Source organism: Mandrillus leucophaeus, unplaced genomic scaffold, assembly GCF_000951045.1.
Source record: "Mandrillus leucophaeus isolate KB7577 unplaced genomic scaffold, Mleu.le_1.0 Scaffold448, whole genome shotgun sequence".
Taxonomy (NCBI): Eukaryota; Metazoa; Chordata; class Mammalia; order Primates; family Cercopithecidae; genus Mandrillus; species Mandrillus leucophaeus.
This window is the reverse complement of record NW_012104787.1, coordinates 2,213,509-2,226,052: the sequence shown is the minus strand read 5'-3', so window position 1 is coordinate 2,226,052 and position 12,544 is coordinate 2,213,509. Positions and strand designations below refer to the sequence as shown.

The window sequence follows — 12,544 nt, the reverse complement described above, 5'->3', positions numbered from 1 at the left end:
AGTGAAAAGTCTGTATCATACAATACTTTTTAAGAACATTTTTATTCCTTTCAAGTTTATACAGTAATCTGGCACAAGCTATTGCCAGCATTCTTGCCAAGTACAAATGCTTGGACCTCCCCTTAATCAACAGATAAAATACATAACTTACATTTAAGGGGAGTGGATACTTCAAAGTGCTTAAGTAAAAATTTGTCCTCTTAAATAGTTCGAACTGTCTCTTGTTAATCTTGTCTAAAACATTGACCTGAATAATGAGAAATCCCAAGCTAATGTTTTACTTATTCCTTATATGGTAAGAGACTACCTTTTAAAGCACCATTTTCCATTTGGCATTTCACCAAGGTCTAATGCCCTTGGAATTAGTTTTTTTGTTTTGCCTTTTGAATATCGATAGGTGTTTATCTGAATTAAACTACATTTAGTTTGATGGCTTCCTGCCTCCAAATTGGCACGTGTGCCTCACTTTGTATGGGAGCTATCAGGATCTCCATAGGTTGCAAAGTAGATGACCATTACCTTGGGGTTGGGGCAAATCAGTGAACAAGTCTCGGCAAGGTACTGGCATTTGTATTTTTAAAAAAATCTCCAGGCATTTTGTTCTTGGTGTAAAAGTAGAATGGCTGGAGTATGGCAGCTGAGTACTAACTGTTCTGCTTACCATGATGTAGTGCTTAGCATGTCTCTATGGATCTATCTTTGAACATTATTCACTTAAGAACTGGCTTGTCTTGTTTTGCTATAACTGATATGAAAAATGGTTTGGGTGGGGTATGGTGGCTCATACTCTTATAGAGGCAGAGGCAGGAGGACAGCTTCAGCCCAGGATTTCGAGACCTGCCTGGGCAATATAACACCATTTGCCAAAAAAAAAAAAAAAAAGAAAGAAAGAATAAAAACTGGTTTGAATATTCGTATTTTCTCCTGGCCATTACTCATTCTCAATTAATTTATGCATAAATGAGATCCAAACTATCACTAATTTTCAGCTATATTAATTGATAGCCACTTGACATCAATGAAAGGTACAGTGGGGAGTAGATGAAATCGTATTTTTAATGAAAAGGCTTTGATGGGAGATTCAAGACTTTTGGCTTTTTTTTTTTTTTTTGAGACAGCGTCTTGATCTGTCACCCAGGCTGGAGTGCACTGGAGTGATCACAGCTCACCGGCCTCAAGTGACCCTCCTGCCTTGGCCCCTTAAGTGCCGGGGTTATAGGCATGAGCCATCGTGCCTGGCAGAAAGTCAAGATTTGGATAAACTTACTTCTTTGCCAAGCCTGTTCTTCAAGTTATTCAGAACTGGGTGTATAACTTGTCCTCATATTTATCTTGTCACTGCTTTTAGGTTAGCAAGGTGTATGCACGCTTTAAGTTTTGTTTGTTCTTTTCCTCATGGTATCAGTGAAATACTGATCTATTCTCTGGCTAGGGTCAACTTACAAAATTGTCATGGAACTGAGCAAAAGGCCCACGTGGGATAAAAATCACCATCGATGCCACCAGTATTTTTCAAGTTATGGCTTTTGAAGTAAAACAAATTTCAGTAAAAAATTCAAAAAAAAAAATTCCTCTGTGTACAACAAAGGAGCACCTGTTATATTTTGAATGCATTCTTCATGTTGCCAGCTTTCTAAACTTGTTTTTTTGATGCCTCAACAGACAGAAGTGGAAATTATGTGCCACTCTTAAGTACATCCAGGTTCTCCTCTACATATTCCCAATGTGGAATGCTGGCTAGCAATCATGGCACTCTCTCAGAAACCAGCCATTGGAAGTTAAAACTTTTGGATTTCAAAAGCTAGTACAGGCTGCTAAATTTAACAAAGGAGCAAACCTTCATAAATGGTACAAACTATCTGCCCAACACTCTCTTCTATTTTCCAGACCCTTTAATATTGAGTAGTCTAGTCTTGGATTGACTATGGTGGGTTAGGTCTAATCTAAGTATCTTAATAGCTATCTAGGGATAATGAATAAAATTAAATACAACTGGTACCTCAAGTATCATAACAGAATAAATTTATGAAGACAAGCAGACCAAAGCAACTCAAGATTTTCCACACCCGACTAAATGTAGCTGTAACTTCAAATAATGTGTTACCTATGAAACTTATTATGTACAAACTAGTTCTTGAAGACAGAAATGGAAACATGTAAAAAAAAAAAAAAACCCAAAAAACCAACAACAGTAAGTGTTCAAACAGATCCCTGTTTTGTTATAAAGAACTGGAGCTCTAGGTGGCACCTAGTAGATATCACGAATAAAAATCAAAAATTGGGTGATGATACTCCAACTAAAAAAGGCAGCTGCTTTTTAAATTTTAAAAACATACTTTACCACCCTAAATTATAAACTCAAGGCAAGTAGCTTATTATACCAATAAGGACTTGGTGTGATAAATTCTCTCACACAAGTTGTCATCAATCTCGAATAGATAAAAGGCACAGAACCAATTTAATTCTTCCATTGCATTTTAAGGCTTTGTCCCGCTAAGGGTCAACTTGCACTGTGGTTAAATTTATTTTCTCTAAACTCTTCTTTTGAAAGGATCTGTTATAGAGATCCTTTATTCACCTGCTCCTACAGTTCCACGTCAAGACTAAAATAAGGATAAAAGAATTAGGGTCTTAGTATTCAAAATGCTTTTAACTGGTGACAAGAAGGAAGAAGCCTATAGTTAAATATCCCAGAAATTTATTTGATGTTTGTTTGAATACATTTTATATAGAAAGATTGGGATTGTTTGCTTTGGATGCCCCTGGTAAATCTCGTGAGGCATTGAACTAGAAAGGGGTGCCAATCTGGAGACATCAGAAATGGAAATCACAAGCCCAATTTTAGAACTATTGTTAAAGATTTGTCTCTAGTGAAATGAGGCCACTCCCTTAAAAATGCTCAAAGTGTTGGAGCTACTGTGTGACAACAGCTGACACTTAGGAGGGCATTTCATGTTCCGATCTGTTAGAACATTTAAATACTTAGAAATAAAAAATATTCAGCTTTGAAGTTTTCAATACTGGAAAACTTTCAAGTCTAGGATTTACAGCCAGGAAGGGCTGCTCTGTGTTCCTTAAATTGGACTCTGTTTCCCACAAAGTTAATCTTCAGCTTTGGCTTCCATTTCTTCTGCATCATCATCTCCATCCACTTCGGCATTTTCTCTTTCAAGCCTCTCCATCTGCCTCGCAAGTTCAGTCTCATCTGTATCTGTGACCACTTTGGGCTGTGGAAGCAGAGTATTATAATTTCAAACTGAAGTAGTAAATACTATACAAATTTAATTTCAATACTATTACTGCCTAATGTTTTCTCTCTTTAACACTTTTCTAACAACTCTATCATAATATCTGTTTACTTTTGAGTGACGTTACTAATAAATTCCATTACATAAATAATAGGTGAAACTTATGAGAATAGTATAGAAAAAGGATGTATGTATTAAAATGGAAAATTATTTTCTCTCATTTTTATAAGCTAAAACTGAAAACATGAAATAACCCCAGTGGCTGTATCTTTCAAGACCACAAATAGATGTCCTGTTTAAAAAAACCATCTTCCAGGCTCAAACTACTACTTACTAGCTTACTAGTCCTTTCCATAGAAGGAACCATTATATAACACACACACACACGTTTCTTTCTTGTTGGATAAGGAAAAGACAGGAGACAACTTTTTTTTCCCCAATTGTGAGATCAAATTTTAGATACGCCACATCCAAATTCAAACAATAAAAAAACTTCTCATTTATATTGTTTATTCCCTTCCTCCTGGCTGGGGGTGGGGGGTGACCCCTAACACCATTAGTGATCAAAGGCCTGAATGACCATCCTACAATATGACATTCCAAGGCTGACAGCTCTTATTTACCTATAAGAACTCCTTTTAGAAACCTCCTGAGTCATTATTAAAAATGAATCTATTGATCTCACCTCCATTTGAACATTGAACACACCCCTCTTTTCCTCAATCTTTTCTTTGATAACAGCCATAGCTTGACTGAGGACAGAAAGGCCTTCTGTTCTCTCCAGGGTTGTCGTAGTCATTACATACCGAGGAGGAGCTATTAGATTAATCTAAAAGAGAAAGACAGAAATTCAATTATGAATGTACCTATAGAACCCACAACTATTAGGATGCTTGAGGTTTTATTAATCTGCTGTGTTAACAAATCACCCCAAAATGTAATTGCCAATTCTACAGGACAGAAATTTAGGGTCCTACAGAATTGGCAATTATGTTTTGGGGTGATTTGTTAATGTAGCAAAAGCAAATCAATACAGGGATCTAATGCAGTATAAACAGTCCACTGCAATACTGAATACAAAGAATTATCATTTCTGGGTTACATTTGGTGGCTAAATTAACTGCAGTTATCATCAGTATAATGGATAATTTGTCTCTGAATTAAAGTGATGGAAGAATCCTTCTACGAGATTCTGAGTTACAATCATCCAGTTAATTTTATCACTAATGAAAGATTCTGATCAAACCTCATAAAATTTGTATGTGTACAGATAGAAGAAAGTGTTACTCTTTTTTACAGTACTATCAGTATTTTGGGCACAGCAACTCTTTATTGTAAAGGAGGTTTGGCATCTCTGGCTTTCTACCAATAGGAATCTCCATCCACTGTGATAGTAACAGTAGAAACCAAAAAAGCCTAAACATAAATCACAAATATCTAGAAATATTACCAAGAGCCACTGCTCAATTTTAAGAGCAAAAAAACCCACTTTTGTTATGAAACATGATTAAAAAAAAAATCGAAACAAAGATCAAAGATCCTATTTGGTTTAGGTGGGCATTTCAGTCGGGAGGAGACAACTGACAACTCACCTTAATGGGCATGTTTTCTGTAGAACAATTCAAACCTGCTCTTAGGGCTTCTTTTACAGCATCAATGCCTTCATAACCATAACAAGCCACTTCAATATCTACAATTACAAAAGTTCAAAAGTTGATACCAAAAAATGCAAAAAATACTTAAAAGTTTAAAGGAAATCAAACATGTGGCAGATATACTAGTATTCAAATACCCTGAATCCAACCTCTCTATACTGCAGTTCCTTATTTATAAAATGGAGGTAAGGAGGAGTGTGGTAAAGATGGAATGTTAACAGTAACTGCAATTTATCTAAAACGGTTCAGAAATTGTATTACCCTTTGACTCAGAAATTCTACTTTTAGGAATCTGTCTTGAAGAACATTTGTGTAAATGGGTACGTATGTATAATATAAGGGTGCTAATTTGTAGCTTTTTTCTTGTAACGTGAGAAAACTGGAACAACCTACATGTTCATCAAGAGGGGACTGGTTTATGTTAAGGTTTATCTGTTCTATGAAACATTACCTAGCATAAGAAAGAATGAGAAAGATTCCTATGTTCTGCAATGGAAGGGTACCTATGATACACTGGGTGGAAAAGGCTAGTTGGGAGAAAATTCTGCATGGTATGTCCCATCTTTGTAAACATTTGGAATATTTTAAAGTATGTACTAAACAAAACAATCAAACCCCTCTTTTTAAAAAAAGGGCTACCTTTAGGTTAGCTGAACTCACAAGACTGTTTCTACTTGTGTCAATATATAAATTTTATGATTCAGAAGCCAAAATAATTTCTTAAGCTTCTGTTATAAAAAACAAACATTTAGAAAAATTTATAGATGTTGATGTAGCAACATATACTTTGGTAAGTCTCATTATTTAATAGCTTTTTTGATGCATGCAAAATATAGTAAAAATCATTTAGAAAATCATTTACCTGCTCGAATTTTGACAGCCTGTGGGGTTAAGCGCCTATTAATATTATTAATGAGTACTTCCCGTTCATCTTCATTCAAATCTAAACTATCCAAAATAGATGGGTCTCTGGTCAAAAACATAAATAAATAACAAAAGGTCAAGGTTATATTACTGATAAATGTGAAACCAAACACCATGGAACAATGCATACAATAGTTAAGCAAAGGCTGTAGTGTGTCACAACTAGAATTCAAATCTTAGCTTTGCACTTATACCCCAACTGGTTATTAGTGAAATCAACATTTTAGTGATCTGACTAGAACAAGCAATTTAATGCCTAACACATCTAATATTCTACTATAATTGATTACTTCCATGCAATTAGCTGTCCCTGCCTCAAGGAGTTTATTATCTAGCTTGAATAGAAAAAAAAACATGGAAAAATTTTTAAATGTAACAGTACATCTGTGGGCATCAGGAGAGGAAGGTATTACTTCCAGTTAATGAGGTCAGGAAGGGCTTCATGCAAAAAGTAGCATTTCATCTGACCTTCCTAAGTGCCACAGGACAGGGACCAGGGTCTTATTAACTGGCATGTTTGTTGAATGAGTGAACAGATGAAAATATGAAATAAGACTAAAAGAGGAGTAGCACTGTAAAAAGTAAGGTAGAACTATTGTAAAAACGTTATGATACACAAGGCTGGGCACCAGTGGCTCATGCCTGTAATCCCAGCACTTTGGGAGGCTGAGGCAGGAGGATCACAGAGACCAGGAGTTCATAGACCAGTCTAGGCAACATAGCAAGACCTCTATCTCTATTAAAAAGAAAAAAAGAAAGTTACGTCATATAAAAAAGGAATAGCATGAGGAAGCTTCAGGCTTAATAAGCAAGGGGTCTTGTTAGGAATAAAAGGCAAGAGAATTTGGGTAGAGGGAACTTTTACTCAGCTAACAAAGTAACAAGAAGACAAACCAACATAAATGTCTATGAAACAAGATGACAAACAGAAAATGGGCAAATGAGGTGAACAGATGTTTCATAGAAGAAATACAAATGGTCAATAAACATGAAAAACTGTTGACCTCTCCAACAATCAGGAGTAAGCAAATCAGAAGATACTACTGTGAATTCATTAGATTAGAAAAAGGAGAAAAAAAAATCAGATATATACGAAATTGTGGCAAGGATGAGGGGAAATAGGAATACTTATACAAATGCTAGAGGGAATATAAATTGTAGAATCAATTTGAAGAATAATTTGGTGAAACCAAGTCAGTTTAAAGATATATAATCAATCCTATGACCCAACAATTCCACTCCTAGGCATATATATTAGAAACTCTGAAACAACTACATATAGAGACACATACGGTATTCATCACAGCCCTGTTCGACAAATGGGACAAAAGGGAAAATTACCTAAACAACTCTAATAGAAACAGATAAAGAATATTCTCACAATGAAATACTATACAGAGATTAATATGGATCAAGTATACACCTATCAATGTGGGGGAATCCTGCTTAGTAAAAGCCTTATATGTAAAAATGCAAGCTACAAAAAGATACAATAGGTTACATTTTAAATAACGATTATAGACACATGTATGTAGTAAAACAATAAAAACAAATGATATTGACACATAATAATTTCAGAATAGTGGTTATCACTGATAAGTGAGGAAAGTAAGTCTGGAAAGGTAAAACCTTGTTTCCAACTATGTGAGAAATTTTATGTAATTAAAAAAAATGCAAAGAACTAGCATTAGTTAAATCTGGACAGTCCCTACATGAATGAAGAAAAGAGTGCTAAGGAAAAGGGAGTAACACATGCCAAGGCTTAGTGGTAACAAGGGGTTGCTGGAGCTAGAAGTTAAAGAGGTAACTAAAGAGGCCAGATGATGACAGTTGAGAGAAATTAAGAAATGTACTGAGGACTGCAGGACAGAAATATAAAGTTGTGTTTAATAGCTAATAGTGCAAACTCTGCTGGAGCCAGAATGCATGCGTTTGAATACTGCCTGGCTCTATGATTTGTTAGCTGTGTGACCTCGAACAAATTACTTAATCTCAGCTTCAATTTCTTCAACTGTAAGAAAAGGATAATAATAGCATTTATACCATACGTTGTTAGAATTATATAAATGTTAGTCATTATTACTATTTCCACCTTTTCTACCACGTGATATACCAAAAAATAAATAAATAAATACATAAATAAAATAAATAAATAAAAAGTCACATGAGAATAAACTTGAAGGGATTTGGAACCCCAGATGAGTTGGCTTGCTGGGGGACTCTTAACGGTCCTGGGTCCTACTTATTCTCTTTTTTTCTCCCCTCTACCCCTTAACGTTTAGGAAGGAGTGGGAGGTAAAGAGACAGCAAGTGTAGAGAACTGAAAGAGTCTGGCTTTTTTTTTTTTTTTTTAAGAGACAAGGTCTCACTCTGTCATCCAGGCTAGAGTGCAGTGGTGCAATCATAAATCACAGCTCACAGAAACCTCAAATCACTGGACTCAAGTGATCCTCCTGCCTCAGCCTCCCAAGTTGCTGGGACTACAGGCACATGCTACTACACCTGGCTACTTTTAATTTTTTTTTTTTTAGAGATGGCGGTCTTGCTATGCTGCCCAGGATGGTCTCCAACTCCTGGCCTCAAGCAATCCTCCCACCTCAGCCTCCATAGTGCTGGGATTACAGGCATGAGCCACCATGCACAGCCAAGTGTGGCTGTTAAAAGCAGAGGACGCAGTGTTTGCTCCAACAGAAAGTACAGGAAAAGTTGAGAAGTGTGTTTTATAGCATAAATGGAAGAAACCAGAGATATTTTTATGCTGATGGAGCAAAACCAATAAAGGGAAAGGTGACCCAAGAGAAAAAGTGACTGATAGAGATCTCTGAGCAATGGCTGGGCACAGGTGGCAAGATTAGTTTGAGAGCAAGGACACAAATTCTAGTGACAGCAGCATAGGAAGAAATGACAGGTGGGACGGAGATATGTAAGTTTGTTGAGATAGTGGAAAAGTAGTTCTTGTGCAATGGTTTCTATTTTCTTTATAAAATAAAACAGGTAGTGAGCATACCAGCCAAGAGGCAGGAAACAGGGATAGAGTGGTTTTCCGAGGAAGAACATGGAAAAGCTCTAAAATAGCCACTATAGAAGAACTGACCAGGAGCAGAGAGAATGTGGAATAGCTGAGGCTGGAGACCATGAATATGCAGTGGACCAACCTGCAAGACTGTGATTTTTCCTAGCAGCACTCTACAAGTACAGAGAAGGCCGGAACATCGATCCAAGGCTGGATGTATCAGAAGGGAAAACAGGGCAAAAGCTCATAATAATGGCAAGAAAGTCGTTGAAATGATGGATCATGGTGTGCCTATGTTGGATAAGAAAGAGAAGGCAGGAAATGGTGAAAAGACAGGGAGAAAAAAGGTTTGGAATCAGAGCCTAACATACAGAATTAAGATGACAAATAATAGGACCAACTGAGAGCTAGATGAATAGGAGGCTGGGGCAAAAGAACAGAAAGTGGGAATTAAAGATTTTAGTGGCAGAGCAAATCCTGGTGATAGTAAGGCCCAGGCTAAGGCTACATGGAAGACTGGGTCAAGTGGTGTGGGCTGAAAGTCAAAGGAGAGTCAAAAGAGATAGAGCAAACAAGAGGTTATAGTTTTTGGTGACACATGCTCTTTAGTCCTATAGCCACTTAGGACAATAACCAGGAAAGGAAAATTTTTGAGATAAACCATATAGTTTATGAATCTACATAACTATGATACATAAAACTACACAGACTTGACCATATAGGATTGGCCCATTTATTGGCCAACACAAAATATTTTAATCTAAAATTGGCAAGTACTTTATACATGGATGCTGTGCTGTTAAATATCAGATTAAGAGTTGTGATAGCAAGGTAGAAGGAGAGTCAAGAAGGCATTCTTACGAGACTGCATGCTTAAATGCATCATAGGCACCATATCCAGGTCTCTTGTACTTGTCATCAAAGACCCAGGCAGTCCTCTGGAATAGGCTTTCCAGCTGCTCATCCTTGGTGTATTCTAACACCTCAGCAACATGACGAAGAATGCTATAAACCTAGAAATAAAATGAAAAGCTTAATAATTCAAAGATAAGGGATCTATAAAAAATAAATATTTTTACATTTTAATAAATAACATAATTTTACTACAATAATTCCTTAACAACAAAAGATCTCCATATAAGTTCTTTCTCCATAGGGGAATATTCACTTTAAATGGGTATAAAAAGTAGAGACAGTATACAATTTAGGGTCCTAAGACCTGGATCAGGTCTTGACAATAACACAGTATCTCTGAACTTGTTTCCTCCTCTGGAAAAAGAAGATACTAGTATCTCTCCTTACTACAGAGAGTGCTCGCATAGATCAAATATACAGAAACCACACACTATAAATGGAAAACTATTATACAAATACAAGTTGTTGTTATTACTTCATGAGGACAGAATCAGGATTAAAAGCTCTTTTTTTTTTTTTCTGTAATCTTACCCACCTGCCAAACTTTTTCTTACCTCCTAAAATTAACATAGGGTGCAGAGAAAAAGTATTAAAAAGGTCTTCATCATAGTTACACATAAAAATTGAGTGAGAAAAGATACTGACATTGAATAAGTCTTCTATTTTAACATCTCGATAAGATCTATTAACACACTCATTTTAATAATATCCTAAGGAGACAAAAAAATATGGAATTTTCCCAGAAAAGTGCTTCTCAAAAGTTAGTGGGACCTGAGAGTCTGTATTTCTAAAAAATATGTGATGCCAATGCTCTTAGTTCAGAGACTACATTCTAAGTGGTAAGGTCCTAGAGTTTATTAAGAAGAGATTTTACTGACAGTGTTTTCAAATGTGTAAACCACACTGCATAACTGTAAATACATCATTAAAACAAAGGAAATGGTTTGGGTAACTGATGGCTTTTAGACCTTCATTTTCTCTCTTACTGGGATTAAGCAAGATTTTTAAAAATCTCTTCATTGAAACTTTTTTTTTTGATATTTTATCTTGAGGACAGAAACACTCATAGCAGAAAAGAACAGACACCAGAGAAGGGCAAAGAAAACAGAAGCAATACAAACAGTACCACTAAGTACTGAGGATAGGCTGGGCACACTGGCTTACGCCTGTAATCTCAAACATTCTGGGAGGCAGAGGCGAGGGGATCGCTTGAGCCCAGGAGGAGGTGGTTGCAGTAAGCTGAGATTGTGCCACTGCACTCCAGTCTGGGCGAGACTTTGTCTCACATACACACAGAACTGAGGATGTAGAGGATGAAGGATAACTTAAACAGGGCCTGAGAAAAGAGAAACACTGACAGAAGAAATGTGAAGAAATTAAACGGCTATCTTTGCTTTGCTGGTGCTTACTGTGGATGACAAGTAGGAAGTAACAGCAAAAATAAGAAAAAAAGTAAAAAGAAATAATCCTAATAAACTAGTGGAGGGGAAAAAAACCCAAAACTAGTAACAGGCCTCTGCCTTGCTTTCCTGGATTCACAGACATTTTATAAACCCCTGTTCATTTTTAACATATAACAGCTGGCTATCTCTGTTACCCTTATCCCAGAACAGGGTTGAAAATCAAGAACTGTATTTTGGCCAAGCGCATTAACTCATTTCTGTAATCCCAGCACTTTGCGGGGCTGAGGCTCAAGGATCACTTGAAGCTCAGGGTATGAAACCAACCTGGACAAAATAGCAAGACCTCATTTCTATTTAAACAAACAAAAAAAACCCGTATTTTATGAGGCATTCCAATTGGAAACAAGTTAAACCAGTTGAAGTCACCCACAGTTAATGTAACCTAAAATGGCTTCAAAACACTTCTAGTATTGATTTGAGAATATTAGATCATAAGCAATACTTTAAGGTAGCAGCAGTATGAGATAAAAAAACAAAACAAAACACCGTAGTCATACTCTTTTGAAATTAAGATTTCAAATTATTTATTAAACTCACAGATAGTGGACTAATTTGACTCAAAGATCAACTTACAGTTTTCGATTTTGTGAATTTGTCTTCACATTTGATTGCTTCCTCTGGAGAAACTCTTCTTTTTGACAAATCAATATATCCTGTACAAAAAAATTTTGAAAAACTTATCTCTGTCCAGGTGCCACTGCACTATTGTAACCAGCTTTGAAGACCAAATTAAGTGTTTGATTGGCATACTTACAATTATTTCCTACTAAAATCATATCAACAAAATACTGCATAAGTATTACAAGGCTGAGTATCCCTCATCAGAAATGCTTGGGACCAAAAGTGTTTTGGATTCCAGATTTTGGAATATATGCAATGTATTACTAGTCAGAGCATCCTGAATCTGAAAATCCAAAATCTGAAATGCTCCAATGAACATTTCCTTTGAGTGTCATGTTGATGCTCAAAAAGTTTCAGATTTTGGAGCATTTTGGATTTGGGTATAAGGGATACTCAGTCTGTACAAGACGAGATATTCTGAATTGTTTTCAGAAATAAATTTTTATTATCAGGTAATTATATATTCTCCATTACCTTACTGGAGAGAACTAATAATTTTCAATTATCCAAATGAAAGCTAGTCAAAATGCCTATCTTTCCCCTATTTCTTCCTTTTCCTTCTCCAGAATAGGAATTCACTAAGATGTTCATTTAGTTTAAAGAAAGAGGCTATTCTCACAGAAGATACACACACACAACCCTCCACACACACTCACACACTGAACAAATTAAAACTAATCTACTGTATTACTATCATATACAAGT

General features: G+C 36.1%; 1 protein-coding gene across 2 annotated transcripts in view; it reads right to left on the bottom strand.

The window, feature by feature from the left end:
• Positions 1-23: 23 nt before the first annotated feature.
• EIF2S1 (eukaryotic translation initiation factor 2, subunit 1 alpha, 35kDa) overlaps positions 24-12,544 on the bottom strand; it is a 28,244-nt gene continuing 15,723 nt past the window's right edge. For both annotated transcript variants that reach the window (XM_011994234.1, XM_011994235.1), the window contains exons 3-8: positions 11,792-11,871; positions 9,702-9,853; positions 5,766-5,872; positions 4,841-4,938; positions 3,934-4,077; positions 24-3,227 (exon numbers count right to left, since the gene is read on the bottom strand). In XM_011994234.1, coding sequence (XP_011849624.1) covers positions 3,102-3,227; positions 3,934-4,077; positions 4,841-4,938; positions 5,766-5,872; positions 9,702-9,853; positions 11,792-11,871 — 707 coding nt within the window. In that variant the 3' untranslated portion in view covers positions 24-3,101. The remainder of the gene's footprint in view (positions 3,228-3,933; positions 4,078-4,840; positions 4,939-5,765; positions 5,873-9,701; positions 9,854-11,791; positions 11,872-12,544) is intronic.